At 38.8% G+C, this 21,083-nt stretch overlaps 1 protein-coding gene across 20 annotated transcripts in view; it reads left to right on the top strand.

Annotated features, from left to right (window-relative positions):
- Window positions 1–21,083, top strand: part of ARPP21 (cAMP regulated phosphoprotein 21) — a 169,665-nt gene that overhangs the window by 53,710 nt on the left and 94,872 nt on the right. For 12 of the 20 annotated variants that reach the window (XM_054595336.1, XM_054595341.1, XM_054595340.1 and 9 more), the window contains exons 1-5: window positions 13,033–13,120; window positions 13,206–13,379; window positions 15,183–15,349; window positions 16,318–16,359; window positions 17,126–17,215. In XM_054595336.1, the coding sequence (XP_054451311.1) occupies window positions 15,221–15,349; window positions 16,318–16,359; window positions 17,126–17,215 (261 nt within the window). In that variant the 5' untranslated portion in view covers window positions 13,033–13,120; window positions 13,206–13,379; window positions 15,183–15,220. Of the gene's footprint in view, window positions 1–11,985; window positions 12,309–13,032; window positions 13,121–13,205; window positions 13,380–15,182; window positions 15,350–16,317; window positions 16,360–17,125; window positions 17,216–21,083 lie in introns of those variants that run through there. The other 8 variants (XM_054595327.1, XM_054595325.1, XM_054595329.1 and 5 more) reach the window with 3 other exon arrangements.

Below are 21,083 nucleotides of genomic sequence, written 5' to 3'. Positions count from 1 at the left end.
AGCAGGTTTTTAAACAACAACAAAAAAAACCTTCCAAAATTGGCTGGCTGAATTCATGAATGATAGAGCAGGCAGGGAAAATTTATGTGGGAAGCGTTTTTGTTTGTTTGTTTTTTAAGAATTTTCTTAAGTTTGGCATGTTGGCGAGCCCAGCAGATCACCAGCTGAGGGTGGAAATAGCCTTGTTTTCTGCTCCTGTGTTATTCTCCCCACACTCCTGCTGGAGTCTCTGAAGTTCAGGAAAATTTGTAGCTTGAACTGGAAGTGGCATCTGTGAGCATGCCCAGGCCCCCACATAGGAATGATCTGGCCACAGAGTTTCAGCAGGGAGCCGGCATGTCAGAATTGAACGCCACCTGCCAGGTTCTAAGGTTAGTTTTACACACAGATAATATCAAAGACCTGGAGTTGCACAAATTATACACACGTTTAGATAGACACAGACAGGTAGGCAGATAGATAGATAGATAGACCTTAATTCTTAATATTTAAATTACAATACTAACAATGCTTTGTGAGGCTAAAAATAGTCATTCATGCTAACATGCTTAGAATTCTTTGGTACTTAGTGATTCAGATTAATTTTCTTGTCTTCATGTATATGTTGTTTACTTTCCTTATATCTTCTTTTGCTTTTCAGTGAAAATGTGTAATGCTTTGAAGTGTAGAACACATTTTCCTATACACTGTACTTGAATAAATGCAGGGAAATGCTATTCCTAATATACTATTTATCTATCATGGTGAATAATCCTGTCTCTGCCTTAGATGCTAATAATAATGAAAGAATAAATGTTTTGTTTTTCTAGTTTTAAATCTATCTGTGCAAACGAAGTTTTGTTGCAGGCTTCAACATGAACTTCCACTAATAAACCATGTTCCATTCTCACATGTTAATTTTGCCAGGTTTTTTGTTGTTGTTGTTGCTTTTGACAGTTGAGCTGACCAGCCTGTTGCCCTCCCTTTCGTCCTCCCTTCTTTCTTCCTAAATTATCATTAGGAGTATGAATTTTTCTCACTGTACAATTTTCCCCGTGTTTACACCTTGAACTTAATATTTATTAAGGAGATCATATTCAACAAAAGATTCAACTTCTGAATGTGTCTTGCTATATGTTATGAATGTAACTACTGACTTCTCCTTTCTTATCTGTTTAAAATTTCAAAAGTATCACAAATAGGCTAGCTGCTCAAAACCTGATTGTTGCATATTACATAAGATTGACAGATATTTCATAAATTTGATTCTTTCCCAGATAATTTCAGCCTGGCCATTTCCATATCTGTAGCCTAGGTTACACTCTTGCAAACTTCAGCGACTGCATTCACTTATGGTTCCCTTCTTTGGTGCAATACCCCATTCCTAAATTCGTGCCAGGGATCAGGTTTTCCTACTTTGTTGCAGGATTACTACCTCTCATTTGCTTTTTAAGCGCAATGTTGCACATTTGACACATCAAAGCAGGTGTGTTATCTTCATGTCTTTCTTCTGACAATATCAGTTTGCACTGGGCCCACCTGCAGTTTTCTTCCCTTTTTTTTTTTTTAAGGTTCTGAAAAGCAAACATGCATCAAGACTATTTTGTTCCAGTCACACCACACCTATGCTATAGCCTCTTCCAGGCCTTTAGCTTAGGCACTATGGAATCCATGAATAAAAATGACCTGAAATTTTCAGCTTCACCATCAGGAATCCCTGGGAATTCCTGCATACAATGTATTAATCCCTTCCCTTCAGGAGTAATAGGACCATTTGGCCTTGGAATCACAGGCCAGCATTTCCCATCACCAAAGTTGAGACTGACCATGAGTCTCCTGAATTTGATCAATAGTTTCTCTCAGTTCCTTCATATGGAGAGTTTTGAGAACATGTTTCATCCCTTTCTTCAACACCTGGTAGCTCTCGCAGGCTTTAAGAACTCACAGAGCTTACACCAGCTCATACTACTATAAGATTATCAAAATGGATTTAATATTTAAAAATATAGAAAATTACAAAAAACAAATGCCCATTTTCTTTCACTTGGGTTTCTCAGGATTAAAGGTTTTTGTTGGAAGCTTGGGATAGGGAGCATCCAAACAAGAGAATCCATCAAAGCAGGAGGCATTCACCTAAACAATTCTTGTAGTCTTTCTTTTTTTATATTTAAATCTTGTTTTAATTTTATCCATTTAGCAATTCTATGTCTTTTGATTGGAAAATTTAATCCATTTACATGTAAAGTAATGATTGACAGCTAAGGACTTAATATTACCATCTTGGGTTCCCGCCCCATTACATTGATTGATTGAATTTGCTTGTATTTTTGAATGAAACTAACTCTTTAACTGCCCCTTTAAGCAACAGTGACTGTTTGTGTGTCTTAATGGCATTTTCCATGAGATCAGGGACAAGATGTGTACATCATTGTGCCTGGCCAGCCTTTGGAGGTCGAGGACAGTCATGTGATTCCAACTCTGACATTGAATGGGGGCAGGCCAGACAACTTGAAATTGCAGCCTCTTTCAAATGACCAGCCACATGCGCATTTTACGTTACCTTCCAAGCACGACACCTGAGGTCCAATCAGCACCGCCACAAGTGACCCAGATCTGGAATAGTAGTGCCCACCACACCCAGGCACATACCAGTTCATGTGTCTTTAGTAGGCAATTGCCTTTCAGTTGAGCCCTGGACACTGCAAAACACAGATTCCACTCAACCAACATGCCGTAAGTTTCCCTAAAATATTTCCCTCCCAAGAACGTCTCTATTTCTCCTGGCAGCAAATTTGTTCTGCTGTGTGATAAGCACCACTAGCAGTCCAAGGCAGACTGACCCAAGCACCCTCTGTGCAGAGAATTTAGAGTCTAGTGCCCACCATGGCCATTGGGAACATTTTCTTAGAACATTGATATGTAAAGCAAGATCCAAACACAGGCCAAACATTGACAGCTTAGAAACAAAGGCTTAGAGACCTCGTTTTATGTATTACCTTTTATTTACTATACATGAGTTCTACAGGATTCTAAGCTCTCTCTCTGCAGACACACAGCCCCTTTCCGTCCTTGGTTGCTTCCCGCCACCCTCCCAGGAAATGAGTTGTCATACGAAACACTTCAACAAACACTTTCTTCATCACTTGAGGTCCAGAACACAGACCCTTGGCTGGCAGTGCCTTCACACAGCCTGTGGTGTCTTTATTGCTGCTTACTCTCCAACATCTACCATTTAAGGAGGCTTTATAGCAATTTAATTGTGGTGAGGAACAATTCCAACACAATATTGCTCCCCATTAGAACAAAGAACACGCCAATGTCAAATGAATTCATCACTCCTATATTTCAAATGCATCTCCTTTCAGGAAGTCTGAGAAGAGTAGGAATTATTTATTGGGCACTTCTGTTCTTCTCTAGCAAATGTGGGGATTTCAGCATAGTGGCTTTTGCATTTTCATGATTGCATTTGCAGAGTGTCAATCTGTAGTTCTGTGTTGCACTATATTAGGCAGCGTAGAGAATGAAGGAAAACAGAACAGGGAGAAAGGCTCCCACATTCACGAAGGGACAGAGTGGGCGCACATGGACGCTGCAATGCCTGCAGTGGGTGTACTTCATCCCGAGGGGAGGATGACATTCCACAGTGTTCGAGAGAGTACTCAGAAGAAGCTTCATGCAATCATTGTAAGGGGTAGAGCTGGGCAAGAATGAGAGGCACTACTTCTATATCTATTTTTTTCTTAGCCTGGAAGTGTGGGCAAAGCCTAGATGTCTGGCCAGTTTCCCTACAGTAAATGATGCATTCGACTGATGCCATTATCTACTCTGAAAAACTCAGGAACAACTGACAGCTTGAAGAAACTCCATTGCACGTGTGTCTTCTCTTCATGGGTTCAGCACTACCCGTTTGTCTTTATTGAAAATGTCTTCCCCACTGTTCATTTTCTCTTAATTGTATCTACTAGTTCCCTTAAAATGGCCTTCAAAATTAGCCTGTGAGAACACCAGACTTTAAGAAAATGTTAAGTTTAAGGTGAGCGGTGATATATATTGTTTGTACATGTGTTTTAGTCCTCTGATTGCTTTGTATTCAAACCCCTTTATCTGTTGTATTCTCTAGTTAGACCTTCAGCTCCTTCAGGGTGAGCGCCATCTCTTTTTCTAGTATCCTATCCAGGAGGCCACAAAATGTTCTGCACAGTAGGTCCTCAATAAGTAAACTCAGCTCCCTCTCTCTGAATGGAAAGGGCCCACTGTCACAGAGCTCAGCCAGACCCAAACCTTCTTGAGATCCATACATCCAGAAGCATGCCTTGGTTTTGCTCTTTCAATGGCTGTTGGTGTGGGCATTTTCCCTGAACGCTTGCCACATTGGTTAATAGGTCTCTGAGTCATTAGATGCCTCTGCTCTTAGGCGGAAAAGGCAGAATCGCAGTAAAGTCACCCAGCCATCACTGATGAGCATCCAGTTTGTTTGGAGCCTCCTTAGCCTCCTTTTGTTCACTGAGTCAACAGATGCTACTATGTGCCAGGCGCTGTTCTCAGCACTGGGGATAACACAGAGGTACACTACACCGGCAAGATTCTCTGTCATTGTGTACCTTATAAAATAGTGGGAGGGAAGAGAATGTTACTACTTGGTTGAAATTTTAAGCCTCGTGAAAGAATGACTCATCTGCATTGCTGCGACCTGGGATCCGGTGATTGAAGCAGCCAACAGCCAGTTAACTTCCCACTAAAGAGAAAGGACAGGCAGGCAGCTGGCTTGTCGCCTTCCCCACTGTGAGCTAGTAATGAATGGTGCAGTGGATATCAGGGTAAAACGTAAAAATCTAGGCAAAACAGTCCGAAATTATGTGCATCTAATAAACACTCAATAAAAGCATTGATTAGCGCGATTGTTGAATCCTGAAGAAATAGCAATATTACTATGTTAACACACGATGGTAGCTCAGAGCTACCCTCCATAACTAGGAACTCCTTTGTTTCTCATCCTTGAAATTCCACTTGCAGGACTTGGGATGGCAGCATACACCCATTTCTGCTGTATTTCCCTCTCCTGCCTCCCTCCCTCTCTCCTGGGAACACGCCTCCTGTAGTCATAGAACCTTTAGACCCACATTTCAGCTTTTTATTTTGGGGAATTGCTCTTCGATCCCTTTGCTTCCCTGGAAAACCTTTCATTCTTCTGCTGTTGAGGTGTTGGGGTCATGGGTGGGTAAGTTAAACTTCCATGTTGATTCTTTTTGATTTGGTTTAGTAACAATCACTAACAGTAATTCTGAAAAGGCAATGTTGAAGCATGAAATACTTATGTGCCGTGGCACCAAATACTAAGCATTGACATAAGAGAAAACAGAGACATCATGGCACCGGCAGCCCCTCATCTCCCTAATTTTCACAGGGGGAGAAAGCACAGATTTTATCACCATTTCAAAAATATGACAGAATCATAACTTATCAATTTTTCTTCATTCGTATTCATTTTCCCTAAATGGGTCTTCCTTTACTCTTTTCTGCAAGAGAGGTTTGAATGAGTCACATATTGAGTTCCGACTCTCGCATTGGGAACAGCGTCATGTTTATCATGTTTGTTAAGTTTCACTGTTTTTGACATGTCAGATCCTGCTCGCACTTCTTGTAGGAATGAAGGAGAAAAGAGTTCATGGCAGATATGCTGAATAAAATTTACATTCTCCCCTCCGCCCCCCACTTTTTGAAGTGCCTTTTCTCTTCATGATGATTTTTTATAATTTTTAATCCTTTAAGCCAGAGTTAAAAGTATACATTTTGTGATAAATTGTTCTTCCATTACAAGCTGTTGCCAATATAAATAACTCAAAATAAATAAGAGATTATATTTTTGGTGTCCAGGGCAAGAGGATACTTTTAAATATTTGAACAGAACTGAACTGAATTTAAAATGTATCATTTCAGTTGATCACCCCTCCCCTGCCTAAAATACTGTTGTTTGTCATAGGAGGTCATAGTACAGCAATATTGAGGGGAATATTTGTAATCAGTATGTATTGTCTTGGGATTCCTGGATGATCTAACTATTTAGAAACATTTTTGTTTCAACAAAGTTGTATGGAATTATTGCCAACAAGGTGCCTGCAGTGTTAAGTTCCTGGGAAATTTCTTTTAGTTACAGTTGGAATAACAAGACCACTCTCCATGTCCGACATCCTGGCCTTGTGCTTGAGGATTGGGGGACATATATTTCTAAATGTGTTCCAGCATCGGTATAGGTTCTAATTGTTCAACATTAAAAAATTGTAATGTCTTTCTGCAAACTCTGGGTACACTTAATCTGGGGATAATGCAGGAATGTGATTTCCCGTGTGGCCTCTGGAAAGATGGGTGCTATGAGTTCTAGAAGTGAAAGAAGGAAACTGGGCGGCTAGCTAGTAGATACCTATAGGTCATTCTGACAGTTATGGCTTATGGGCTTTTAGGATTTTACACAGAAAAAGACTGAGCATAATGTCTAGAAACCCAAATGTGTCCATGTGATTTTAAAGATACAACCAGAGAAGAAACACATGTCAGAAGATATGCTTATGCAGTTTCTCTGCAGTGTCTGCTGGCTCATGAGAGAGGAAAGAGGATAGTGGTCCAATGAAGCACAATGTGTGGGGCTCTCTTGAAATATCTTGGGTATGCATTGCTTAGATTAGATGAGCCTGGTCAAATTTCTAACAGAGCCATCAGTAAGGGAATACAGTGCATTAAAAAGATCTCTGACCCCCTGTCAAAATGAAAAGGTTTTTGGTGCAGCTCTGTCACTATATGGCCTTGGATCTATCATTGGATTTCATGTCAGGTACTAGCTGATTACAAAGGTTGTTTGTAAAGCTATGGTTCTCTGCACTCTTGTGCTTTTTTGTTTGTTTGTTTTAAGTTTGCACCAGCCTGCAAGTTGATGACACTACCTTGTGTATGGATAATTCATGCCTAGTCTCTTAATAGAATGAGATAGGAAATACAAGCTAGTGATCAGCCTGCATGGGTTATGAAAGTTGAGGCCATTTAAAAATCCTGGGACTAGTCCTGGCTGGTATGACTCAGTGCACTGAGCACCAGGCTGTAAACGGAAAGGTCGCTGGTTCAATTGACAGCCAGGGCGCAGGCCTGGGTTGTGGGCCAGGTCCCCAGTTGGGGGTGTGCGAGAGGCAACCAATTGATGCTTCTCTCAAACATCAGTGTTTTTCCCCCTCCTTTCCCCTCTCTCTAAAAACAAATAAAAATAAAAATCTTTAAAAATTCTGGGACTAGTCTCAGTGGTCACTCCATGGAACCAAAACCATCCTCAATGCTTTCTCAGATTATTTGACTTATTTTCTAACATGGCAGCAGGGCCATTGGCCCTGTTCTCTGTGGCATGGATTTTATTGTAGATTCTCCTTATCTGCAACAAAAAATATGCAAACAACCAGGCCAGTGGTGGGGCAGAGCTGCTGATCAGCTGTTCTGCTACATCAAGTTTTTGCGCCCAGATTATTGGCACCCTGGTGTTTGCAGTGCAGCAAGACTGTGGCCAGAGTAAGCTCTAAGCAACAAAATTGGTAGTGTTGTTTTTTCAGTTAGAAATGGTGTCTGTTACCTTTTGTGGATGAGAACATGTTGGCCAAACACACATGGACTCTGGTAGAGGTGCATTGGAAGGTTCTCTGAACATCGCATCCTACCTTCTTATTCTTGCAGTGCCCACATTGGGTGATTAAATAGCAAAGATTAGCTCACCAGAGCTGAGATGGCTCAGGTGATGATGAGATTACTGAAGGTCCCATTTATTGCATGCACAAAACTTTACATGTTTTACATGCATGTATTATGTAATGCAGGTGTGTATTATGTATGTATTTACATGTGTGTGTTATCAATGTATTGGGGAAATTTTGTGAAGTAATACTATCATTTCTGCCTTTGGTCTGTTTGTGTATATATTGATTTGCTTACTTTTTATTTATATTCAGGAAGAAAAAAGGTTTTTTAGCTTTTTATTGTGATCAAATATACATAATATATTTATCATCTTAACCATTCAAAAATGTACAATTCAGTGGCATTAAATACATTCACAGTGTTGTGTAACCATCACCATATCTATATCCACTGCTTTTTTAAATCATCCCAACAAAAACTCTGTACCAGTTAAACAATAACTACTTTCTTTCCTACCTCTGGCTTCTGACAACCTGTATTTTACTTTCTGTCTTTATGAATTTGCTTATTCTAGGCACCTCATATAAGTAGATGCACATAATATTTGTTCTTCTGTTTCTGGATCACTTACTAAGCATAAAGTTTTCAAAGTTCATCCATATTGTAGCATGTATCATCATTTCATTCCATTGTTATGACTTAATAATATTCCACTGTATGTATATACCATATTTTGTTTATCCATGTATCTGTTTATGGATACTTGGGTTGTTTTTATCTCTTGGTCATTATGACTAATGCTGCTATAAACATTAGTAATACAAACATCTGTTTGAGTGCTTTCAGTTATTATGGATATATATTTAGGAGTAGAATTACTGGATCATATGATAGTTCTATGTCTAAAAATATAAGTGCTTTTTTCCTCCTGGTTCTAACTCTTTTCTAACTCTTTTAGCAACACCAAGGAAGGCCAGTCTCTCTTGATCTGAATATGCTGTAAACATTTGAAAAGAGCTATTTTTGTCCTTCCTAACCCTTCTTTTGTCTAAGCTGAAAGTGATACAACTTTTGGGTGGGAACCCAAATGTAAGATCTTATATCAGCCCCTGCTACAGTTCACTTTATTGCTTTCATCAATTAGTTAATTCTTTGAGGATATCCAAATATTTATTCTGGCATCCAATTCATTAGACACTTCTCCCAAGTTTATGTCTTCCTGCCTTTGAAATGCACTGAGAAAACACTTAAGAATTATAAAAGCAGAAGTAATCTTTATTTTCTAGTTTTATGAATAATCAATAAAAGGATGGTGAAGATAAAAATTATTCAATCCACTTTTTAAATTTCTCATGTAGATCCATTAGAAGTGTTTACATTTTAATTTTATTAATTTTTAAGAGAAAATCTCTGGTTGATATTGCGTTAGTTGACCTGAATATCATATCACAGTATAGGACATCCTTGCACCTAGTAAGTAGGTAATAAAGGCTTTTTATAAAAAAGGGAACATTGGCCTTTCTCCTTCAGATGTTTTACTGAGATCAGATCTCTCCATTTTAAAGGTACCCATGATTATTGTGTGGCTACTCTTACGCCCAAAGCTTTGACATCGGTTGTTTTCATTCCTGGGATTCTGCTAAAAGTAAATGTATGTTACATCTGTGTAGTCTACTATGATAGTTAAAGAAGACAAAGTGATAGTCTGCCTACCTTTATAAATTGCTTAGTCATTAAAGCTCAAATAAGAATATCCCTATAAAATATTTAAATCCCTTACAGGCCCAATGTGGGGAAGAAAAAAAACCTTTTCTTAAATATCCTTCTAGAATCTTCCTTCAAAACAGTTGTCTGGTAATCTCAGTATTGGCATGGGTGGTTCATTAATCTTACAGAAGGCCTAGGTCTTCTGGGTGGACCAAAAAAGAGTTTAATTAAAGGGTATATCTCCTGGTTGAGTGTTTCTTATACATATGTTGAAGAAGAACATTTGGGGGGGGGGTTAAATTTATTTGAAAATATCTTATTAATTTTTTTGTCATGTGGGGAAATTTTCAAACTTGCTAAAGATATTATACACTCTGTTCACACTATGGTTTCTCTCATTTCTGAAAGAATTATATTCCAATTAATTTTTTTACTCTTTTAATTTAACCTCACATATTCATAATATTTTTAAAAACATTAACAAAATAACTTTTTGAGAACAGGATATATCTTTTGGTTTATAAACTGCGCAGGTCTTAATTGACAAATCACTAATATCATCACAATTTGCAAGTGATTTACATTTGCAGAACTGCAACCAGCTCAAGAAAAAAATGCATATGAAACATTTCAATCATTCAGATAAGTAAATCTTGGTGTTGTGTGTGTGTGTTATTTAGTTTTAATGTTGTTCAATTACAGTTGTCCCCATTTTTCCCCCATCACTCTCCCCTGTCCTACCCACCTGCCACCTCCCACATTCAATCCTCTGCCACCCCCCCGCCGTTGTCTTTGTCCATGGGTCCTTTATACATGTTCCTTGATTTGACCCTTCCCCTTTTTTCCCCCATTGTTTCATCACAGAGTACCTATCCTGATTTGGGATAAGATTAGTCATCCTGTATTAATTTTTATTAAAAAGATTGTGAGGAAAGTGACTAACAAAGTGACCCTCCCATCTTGCTGACAGAATTCCACTTTAATTTCCCATTTCAGCTATCCCCTGAGAACTAAATTACTGTTGGAATATGGATCAAGTTTGATTTTTCTTTCTCCACATGACAGCCCAGTGATTAATATATGCAATGCACATGTACAATTAGGACACAGCTATTTTGTTGGTGGTGATGAAGAGCAGAATATTTGGTATTTTGCATTGTACCTTCCTCCTCTCTTTCTTATCCCCACAATCCCATAATTGCTATTATTTTCAACTCAAAAGTCAGCTAAAGAAATAAGAAACAACAAAATATAAGTGGAAATGCTAATTATTCTGCTTATTTTCCTTGTAAATAGCTGAGAGCACTGTTGATCAATTTCTTATGGCTTGTTTTACAAGTGATTAACTGCCTTTACTAAATACTATTCTCCAAAATCAGTGATTTTCAACTGGTGTACTGCAAGAATTTCTAAAACATGTGATGCCTGACTATCTAGTCAGGGACACTGACCTCTTTTCCCTTCGCTTGTCAAATAAAAAAAAAATGACAATAGCCAACACAACAATAAACATCCAGTGTGAATGTATCAAAATTATATCTATTTTTTGTCAGGTTGGCAAAAAACATTTTTTTGGTGTGCTGTAGAATTTTAGAAATTAGTTTATGTGTACCATGAGATGAAAAGCATTGAAAAATCTCTGCTCAAAATTATGATTACAATATTTTCATTGAAAGAACTGTAGTAACTTCTATTTTGTGTATTTGAATTGAGTCTCCTCTAGCTCCCTCCATCCCTCCAACTACAACAATTGTCACTTGGCTGGGATATCTATTAGCAAAGTGGGATTTAAGATATTTGTTTAAAATAGTTTGCTGCTTTGTGAAAACAGGGGCAATTGGAACAGATTAAGATTAAATGGCACTGGAAGAGTTGGGCTAGTTTGATGAACAGAAAGCTGGAGTAGAGTTGACTTCCTGGCACTGCTCTCTTAGCAAAGAGAACAATTTTAATCAGTTACAAAAATATTTGGGATCCATATGTTTCTCTCTGCTCATTCCCATATGCCCATATTCGCTTTTATCTTGGTGGATGATGACTTTATGATTCAGGCATGCAAGAATAATACCTCGCTGGCTTCAGAGCTCAGTGCTATTTCAAAACATGCCCTGGTAATTACGCACACACATATATCCAGGCTGTTCACGCTTTGAGTTGGTTGAGTGGATGGCAGTTTGTTCTTTCTCTTTCTTCATGGGCAGAAGTATATCTTGCATCCACCTACTGGGGCTGGAGTAATGCGACTAGGTTTAGATTTGAAAATTGCATTGACGTTCGCCTATTGGATTAAAGGCCACCGTATAAATATGAGGATCAGAGAAAGGAGGGAAAAAGGTTGCCATGATCATTGACAACTTCATTTTCTTTGGAAAAAGGAAACAGAATTCGAAAAGCATTTGGTAATTCCATCCGTTACGGGTGCCTATTCTAAGACATATTAGATAATGGCTGGTTACTTAAACAGACTCTAATTTTAAGCCGTATTGACTCCTATTTAATATTGAGTGTTAGTCATAGTAGTTACGGTGAAACTGGTCAAAGAAGAAAATTAAAACTACTGTTGATTAACCATCATTTTTGTTTTAAATGAATGTTTGCTTATCTCTCAATAAGCTATATAATATCTAACAACAAAAGAAACATATTTCAAAGCCAAATTATCCATTTTAATAAAACATGAATAAAGCTGGAAATGATTGACTGTATAAGTGACTGCATTTTCAAAAGTTGTTTTCCTCTTGCACAACAAATGGCATTGTAACCCAATATGTTGTTAACATAGCCACAGTAAAATCCGCTGAGGAACCAGCTGTGCTCATTTAAACTTGGGAGGGGGGCAGCGAGGAGGAGGCAGAGAGGGTTTCTGAACTTCAGACCAAATAACTGAGACGCATTTATTGCTTTCAAAGATGGACACGTGATGGAAGAGGCGTGCATGCTGTTGGATTGAGCAGGTGTGCAACGGAGCAGAATTGCAGTGAAAGGAGACTGATGCAGCTTGGTTTTGGCAAATGTTATTAGTGATCTGTCTCTATGTTTGCATTCAAGCTGTCTTTGCCTCTGCTCCTGTAGGAGTGGTGAGAAAAAGAAAGTACACATTATAGCATGGATTGTTTTCAACAAGCTCAAAGTTTGCAAATCTGCTGAATCCCTCTGACAGCATGCCTTTGCTGTCAAACAGAATGCCCAGCTGGCGGGGGCAATCCCGCTGGGGTAGGAGGGGCCCTGAGACTGTGTGCACCCTGTGTGCAACAAGAATATTAGGGATGCTTCTTCCCAAACTGTAAGCGGAGAGGAAAGGGCTCTCAGACATGCCATTGTGAACCTGCTCTTTTTTACTCTATAGAAAATGCCTCATTAAACCGAGATCTTTACATACGCTTCATTAGGATAACTTTCATAAAGAAAGGAGTCACGGAAATATTAAGGTCTATTATGTGAATCTATAATTAAGACCGAGGCTTTGGTTAAAAAAGGAGGCAAGACTTTTGCTCATAGGTGATCCAGATTCTCATTGAGGCAAACAGACAAGCGCTCTGTCTCTCTTTTTTTAAAATATAAAGTGAGAGATTTCACTAAAAAAGGTTAAAATTGAAGTGAGTAATCTTCAGTGCATAATGCAATTGTTAATTTTAGCTCCTTGCGTGGGTGCCGTTCTGACTTGAACAGCCGGCTGTAGCCTTCATTAGAGAAGAAGCAGGCAGCTTGAGACAGGTGGAGCTGGATCAAGCTGTGAACGTGATTTTGCTGGAAGCTGGTCATTAGTGTTAGAAAACTGGTCTTATTTCTTTCGTCCTTCACCCTACCATGATTATTGCAATTCTTATTATTGACATCTCATCTTTTTTCAGGTTGACGATGTGTCAAACTGTGTAAGGGAATCGCATGGACATGGGCATTCCGAACTGTTAATGGGGACATGGGACTCCAGTTACCTCTGATCACTTGTGTGGATTTTCCCGGTGTAGAACGACAGAAGCCGCTAGTAAGTCGCCAAGACCTACAGCAGGAATTCTGCGCAAAAGGTAAAAAGTCTTGTTGTCTGGCTGTCATCTCATCTGTATTTGTTATTGTTATATAAATGTGCCTGTTGGCATAGGACAGTTCATTCAGTGTAAACAAAACAGACAGGATCTGTATTAGAGACTCAGCTGGCTTCTCGTTTGCACAATAGAACTCAATTTGTTCGTTCCATTTTCCATTTTAAATCTGGTCGCGATCTGTTTTTTTATTGAAATGCTCTGAATAAAAGTTCGGGCAACAGAAGTCCCATCTCCTCCCTCTACCCAATACATTGAGAAACACTCTGTTTGCTATTGAGAAACAGAACTTTTTATTTTGTTAACTATACATATACCCAGTTTCACGGGAAGAAGAGAAAGCTGTCACAATACTCTGGATGGAACAACCTAAAACCTCCCCAAACCTAAAAGCATTGCTCATTAGTCACTCACAGACTGAAACCTCCATCCTTTAAGAAAACTTTTCCACTTTCATTCCCACAATCCTTTGCCAAATGAGCCTTTTAAAGATATCATTAGATACCATCTGTCCTGTCACGGTGGATCTTAGCAAATTTGCAACAGAAATTGCTGTGTTTTAGCTTTTTCTCATATTTCCTATATCCTGTTGGAAATAAAGATACTGAATTAGTAAATGGTAATTAAACACTCCCAGAGAAACATTTCAGAACACTGTTTTGTCCAATAATAATTACCCTTGTAATGACTGGGAACAGAACAGTCACTGCTTGGGAATTTCTGTGAAAAAAACTGACTTTCTAGGCTACAATGTATTTTTCTTTCTTTTTCTTTTTCTTTCCTTCTTCCCATCCCTCCCTTCTTCCTTCCCTCCCTCCCTCCCTCCCTCCCTCCCTCCCTTCCTTCCTTCCTTCCTTCCTTCCTTCCTTCCTTCCTTCCTTCCTTTTTTTCCCTCCTTTTCTCCCCTCACATCTTAGGAAAAGAAACTGAGGAGAGAGTAAATGCTAAATTATTCATGAGCCCCATTTGACAGCTCATCAGAAGGGAATGTGTCAGGGGTTGGAGAAAAATGAATAAATAACAAACAGGCTTGAACTTTGAAAGCCACCTCTCGTGTCTGTGCAGTAGCGTATTGAGAGCCCAGAGTAGCGCAGTTCAGTGTGATAACGTCCTCAGAGCTGCTGCCAGAGACTTGCTTCCACGGGATCCCTGCAGCACCAGCTGGGGGAGGCTTATGCTTTGAATAAGGTCACTGTCAGCTGGCAGCCTGAAAGTGTTGGCTCTGAAAGGTTTTGTGCACAACTTAGATCCTATATTTATACTGAATTATTATCTCTTAAATTGATTTTTTTTTTTGCCCCTTGAGGAGCATACTGTGTTCTTCATACCTAGAAAAGTATGTCTATGGTTAAAACTTGCAGATAATTTTTGAATCATCCTAAAGGTGCTACAGAAGCCCAATACCACCCCTTGACTCAGAAGTGCAGGGGTCATCTGTTCAAGAGTTGGAGAAATATTCTTTCTTTTTCTTCTATTTTGTAGTGGGGCACAGGGACTGTTAGATGCATGTATGTGTCTCTGTGTATTTGTTTGCCCATGTCGATGGCACAGTGTGGTCACAAGTGCATGTATTTATGGGGCTGTGCAGAGGGCAGCCAGATCTGCCCCTGGTGCTTGCCTTGGGTACTTGCTGTGATCTAATTTTATTCTCCTTTTGTGTAAAATTGGCAGAGATGCCCAGGCTGCTCATTTGAGTTTGAATAGAGGAGAAGAAATGAAAGGTCTCAAAAATAATGGTAGACACTTCACCTGGCTCTAACTTCATTTTCTGGCATTGTCATCTTGCAGGGCATCAAACCTTGCTGTTTTAATTTGCGTCTGAAAGAATGTCTGAGCCAGGGGACCTGAATCAGGCCATAGCAGAGGAAGGCGGGACTGAGCAGGAAAGGGCCACTCCAGAGAATGGCATCGTCAAGTCGGAAAGCCTGGATGAAGAGGAAAAGCTGGAACTGCAGGTGAGCCGGGGAAGACTGTTTCTCAGACCCTTGTGTACAGTCCTTTCTTTTCATTTTTAAACTACTTTGAAGGTTTGTTTTCTTAAAAAAAAAAAAAACAACCCAACATTTATATTAGTAAAATGAATAGGAAATCTGTAAAGCTAATCCTTTTCTTTCTGACTAAATTGTGCTCTAAAATGCCCTTTGAAATGAAAAATATCCAAAGAAGATACTAGAAGAATTTGCACACAGCATCTCCATACTAATTTCTAGCTCACCTCAAGGAGTTCATGGAAGGCTTCTCCCAAGGCAGCTTTAGGCAAGCTAAGTTTTAAAATGGATTTGCTATTTCAGGGGAAGATGAAGACTCCGCTCATGGCAGACTAGGAAAAGCCAAAGATGTGAGCTAAGGTTTGATTCTCATTACCAAACAAAGTCCTAGAATTCTCAGCCAGAAATAGGGGTGGGGGGAGAGAGAGAGAGAGAGAGAGAGAGAGAACTACCAGGAGGAGGGGGAGACTGGAAGTGATTGAGGGTGATTGATGATACTGAAACAGTGACATGATTAAATACATCATGAGTTACACAGAAAAAAAAAAAAGATTTAGTAGAGGAAAAACAAACTGTATTGGCAAATAGCTTGTATGGATTTCCTTTGGACCAAACTACAAAAGTGTTAACTCTTTTTATATACCAGTAATCAAAGGCAAATACCCATATAATGGCCCAAAGCCTTCAAGGTCAGTTTTTCTTTTCTCTAAAGGCTTCAAAAAGAGAGAAGGCTACAAGTTCAATGGTCAAAAGTTTGGGGGAACAAGGGAAGGGGAACTGGGAGTCCTCTCAGTACTTAGAATGCCTTTGTTGCTGTTACTGTTGATTTCTCCCCTATAAGGTCACATTTTGCATCCCTCTCTTCCTCTCTCCCTCTGGTTGTACATTTACTGTTTGTTTCTTTTATTTTGCTTTATTTTATTTCCACCATACAGAGGCGGCTGGCGGCTCAGAACCAGGAGAGAAGAAAGTCAAAGGTAGGGTTCTGGAGATTCTATGTAGAACTGATATCATGGATATCAATTGCATATTTTACATCTGAGTTCAAGGATTTGCCAAAAATTCAGAGAGCTGTGTGGAGATACTGTGGTGGATTTGGGCTGCACTGCCCTCTTTTAATGGGTCTATCTTCCTTTCTCGATCTGAATGCTTTTCCATTAGAGCATGTAAGGTTCACAAATCTGCAAATGTACATGTGTGATCCCACGCTCACATGTGCACATTTGACAGCGCTTTACAAAACAAGCAGCTGCTCATTTTGTTTTCATTGTAAGTAAAATTTGGGGTGAATGTTTTTCTCCCAATTGATGTCCTCCTTGAAGTAAACAGGGGCTGGTGTTTAGGACACGTTCTTTCATCTGTTCTAAGCGTCTTCTCAGTTACGTTGCTTCCAAACTCTGTATTAGTAGGCATTATTTTCTGTCACCTTTTTCTTCCGGCATTTTCATGAATTGGCAGCTGTTCATTCTTCTTGCGTTTCCAACATGGTGGGCACAATGTGCTGAAAGTGTTCCCTAAATCCATCTACTCACATGACCCCTTACCTTTGTCCCCATCCACAAAGGGGTCTGATGCTTGGAGAGCCGATGCAGACAGCACTGAGCAGCTTACCTGAGGCTCAGTTTTAAGATCTGATTCGGGGTTCACCGGGGTCAGGTGAAGGTGGAGATGATTCGATGGCCTGAGATTGTTTTGTTTGTTTTCTTTATTTTCTTTTCCACCCCTCTTCTTTCCCCTTCCAAGTCAGGAGCAGGAAAAGGTAAACTGACACGTAGTCTTGCTGTCTGTGAAGAATCCTCAGCCAGACCCGGAGGGGAGAGTCTCCAGGATCAGGTATACCCCCTGTTACTCTCATTACTTGCATGAATGGGACCCAACTTTGTGTGCATGGGCAGTGATCTGGCATTAGACAGTGTGTTGGGGGAGAAAAAAAAGGTACCTGGAGAAAGAAATCACTTCTGGTTTTATCCCCTGCTTATGAGACATTCTAAACTAGTGTCACAGTTTGTCACAGAGTATTACATTTGTTTTTTTTCCAGACCCTCTGAAAACTGCAAATGGAAAGGAATTCAAAAGAATTTAGATTAAAACTTAAAAAGTAAGCCCGGTAGTGCTGAATTTCCTCAAAGGCTCTCTGTTGGCCCTAAGTGTCCCGTCTTCTTCCTTATGGGAGATTCTTACCTCTCACCTCCCCAAAATGCATTTGCCTATAAGAATCATAACCCTTGGCTATAATCAAACTTTAGAAAGAGTGAAAAAGGTGCACTGAGTTTTGCAGAAATACTTCTATGGCCTTTAGTGGGGATGTCTCAATCCTGGAAAAATTATTTAGGAATGAATTTGAGCTGATGGTGAATTTCAGTTAATATTATTAATACGTCATTGCCTATCCTTAGAGTTATTGTTGCTAACTTACAGCAAGACAATTAGGCTCTAAAAATTGAAATTCCAACAAAACCCTTTTGTGACAAAATGGGAAACTTCACATCGTATTTACTTTTGTTTGCCTTTTAGGCATCATATTAGCTTTTATTAAAATAGTCTTGCTACTGATATTTCCCTTATTTTATCAGAGGCTTGGAGCAGGCAAGACAAAAGAAAAATGATTTATCTGAGCCCAGGGGAGGGAAAATTGATTTAAGATATCATTATTTTTGTTGGGTCTTGTTTTGCTTTTCTCTTTGTACTTTAATTGAAATACTCTAAATTCTCCTCATGGTTACAGAGAGCATTGAGAGCACTTTCTTTAAAAGGACCAAAAATAAATTCCTTACAGGTTTTGTCCTAAAATTTTTTTTTTCCTAGCCTCATTTTCTCAAACTGCCGCTCATGTCGTAAGGCATGGACAGGCTACCTTTCTGTAGCTATCACTGTATTTCATACATAAGCTTTATTTTCCTTGGGTTCTGAGAAATGTGTGGCTTTTCTTCAGCATTTTATGTGTGCTTCTATTTTTAATGGAAATTGAAAAGAGAGAATCGTGTGAAAATCATGGCTTGTATTATTTGATGTTGACTGATGGCCTGTAATGTACTGCACATGGTATGTGTCAACTCTGCAGAATGAGAGACTCTGGGAGGAGGGATGCCCCAGTTGTCCCCCACTTCAATGCAGGGCAGAGGAGGACAGCCTTTATAGACGTACTCTGATTTTTATTCCATTCGGCAAGGTACCAGGAGGAAATTTTTTAAGAGATCATCTGTATCATAGTGCCCATCCTGGACCTAAGTCTAGTTTCTCCATACAATTGGTGCAGAGAAATAAGATGCAAACGGTGCTTTGCTCCTGCTGGTTCCAAGTTCAGTAACCAAGACGAGCTTTGCAGGAAAGAATTAGAGCTTGCAGGCCTCTCTTTGGACTGGCTGAGAGGCGGTGGGAGCAGGGGGCTGCTAGAAAATACCCAGATGCATGTAGAAGCAAGTGGCCATGATAGTCTTTAGAGGATAAAGAAGCAGACCTTTGAGCTTACATGCAATGCCTTCATTAGCTGCCACTGGCACTTAAAAAGTGTGGGATATGAATCCCAGGGTATGAGTACAGTGTATGGATTGTATTGCTTCCCAAATGTTTGTATATTCACAGTATTTGGAAAACTGCCTTCATTTTCCTGTGTGGGAAAAACTCTTGCTACCTGTATTACTTGATCTCAGACCCATAGTTGATGGTTCAGTCTGTCCTTAAGTTAAAGGAGATTTGCTTTTCTAATGTTATACTCTTTATCTATCAGTGTATTGCTGCAACTTGAATCATTCTTTTACTATTGTTGGACATAAACTTATCCTGTACCAATGTATTTATTAACACTTGTATTTTATTATTGAGCATATCAATAAAAATATTAAAAAATAACAGATTGTTTTTTACCAACTCTATAGCACTTTTGTGTGTTCTTTCAACACCATGATGTATATTTATGTATAGAACAGATAGGTATTTTTCTGAGTATAGTATTGTTCCACACATGGCCTGAATTTGTCCATTTTTAAAATAAATGATATCCTTTAGCTTCTGCTCTTACATGTATGTTTCCAAGCCTCTTTGATTTTATATTTAAACTTATGGAGGCTGGATGGTTCAACTGGTTTTGAAGAAGCAATGAGACCACCTTCATGGACTAGTACCCTCAGTTTCCCTACCTGATCAAATGTCAAACTGATTTTTCCCACCCCCGCCCTGTCTTCTGAACCAGAAATGTTCCAGCTGTTTTCTTAGCAAGTAGAAGCAAATCATAACCTAAAATCTGCCTGAAGCTTTGCAGACTAAGACATTTCTGTCCCAAATCAAGTGACAAAAGACCTATAATCAAATTACACTTAGCGTTACATATTTTGTTTATGTTCATTTCCAGAATAAACATGTTAAATATCAGGAAGTCAGCTAAGATAAATATATATCATGAGAAAGCATTTTGTTTCATCTTCTATAGTACATCTTTCCAACCATGGTGACTTTTTGTTCCAGCCATGAATTCACGATGGAGCCCCTCCCAAAAAAGGAACTTGGCTTTGAAGGACTTTGACTTTATACTTGTTAGATTAAACAAGTTAACCAAGAGCCATTAAGAATCCCAGATTGGCCATAATTTGAGGATATACAGACATCAATTTAGTCACATGTAGATGAGCACTAGCTTAGTTTTCAGTGAAAAACACTATTAGTCATTGGGAATATTTTTTCCCCTACATCATAAATTTTAATGTCACTAGTGAAAGAAAGCTTTCCCATCAAATGATCTCTTACATAAGAGCATGTGGGCTCAATGTTGGCTAATTTGTCATAGTTTTAATCATAGCATAGGTTTTTCATAAAACTAAAAAACATAATTTGGTTCATTCTTCTTCAAAACAGTGAACATACTATCAAGCAAATGGCTAATATATGAGTTATTACAAAATGATTCATTGTTGGTACAAAATAAATAAATATAAAAGCAGATTCAGCCCAAACACTGTAAATGATCAGTCATACCAAGCATCAGCCCAAGAGAATCTTACATTCTGAAAAGGATTAACTGATACTAAAATTAAAATAATATTAAATATTTATATATAATTTATGGGAAATGTTCTATTTGCTACGCTTTCTAAATGGCCATGCTTATTGTACTATATATTATGATGATTTATTAAGGGCATTTATAAACAATGTGTGACAATAATCCATACCTAAGATTCCTGCAATGAATACAGTTTGGCTTTTCTTAGTAGTAAAAATCATTGTTGGTACAGTACTAACATCGACTTTTTATTGTAAATTGGCTATTAGGACCTTTATTTATGTCTGTTCTATCTGTAATTATGATTCGTAACATCTGTCTGTTTGTATTTGTGCCAATTTATCCTGACAAGGAATTAGAGAAAAGAACTGGAGAAGCCTCCCTTTTTTTTGAGACATGACACTGGCTATATGCAAGCTTATTGGTAAAGCAGTTTTTCCTAGGTGATTAAAATAAACCTGTAGAGAAAATAAGAACTGTGATCTACAGGAAAGTGACTTGCTTAAGGTTAATAATCATGAAGCAAAGTTTTAGTACTAGGTGTTTCTCATGGCCTCCCACTGACTTCTGAACTTTAATTCACCTTAAAGGGCAATTATTTTTTTCTGACAGGTTTTTTTTACCATTTAAGAAAAAAAAAATCTGCACCTGGCTTTCATTTTCCTGTACTTAATAACCTCTATGCAAAATGGAAACCAGACAGAA

Source organism: Pteronotus mesoamericanus, unplaced genomic scaffold (assembly GCF_021234165.1).
Source record: "Pteronotus mesoamericanus isolate MK-2021 breed Mesoamerican mustached bat unplaced genomic scaffold, CSHL_Meso_final scaffold_54, whole genome shotgun sequence".
Classification (NCBI taxonomy): domain Eukaryota; kingdom Metazoa; phylum Chordata; class Mammalia; order Chiroptera; family Mormoopidae; genus Pteronotus; species Pteronotus mesoamericanus.
The sequence above is the reverse complement of the archived record's forward strand: the minus strand, read 5'-3'. Positions and strand labels throughout refer to the sequence as shown.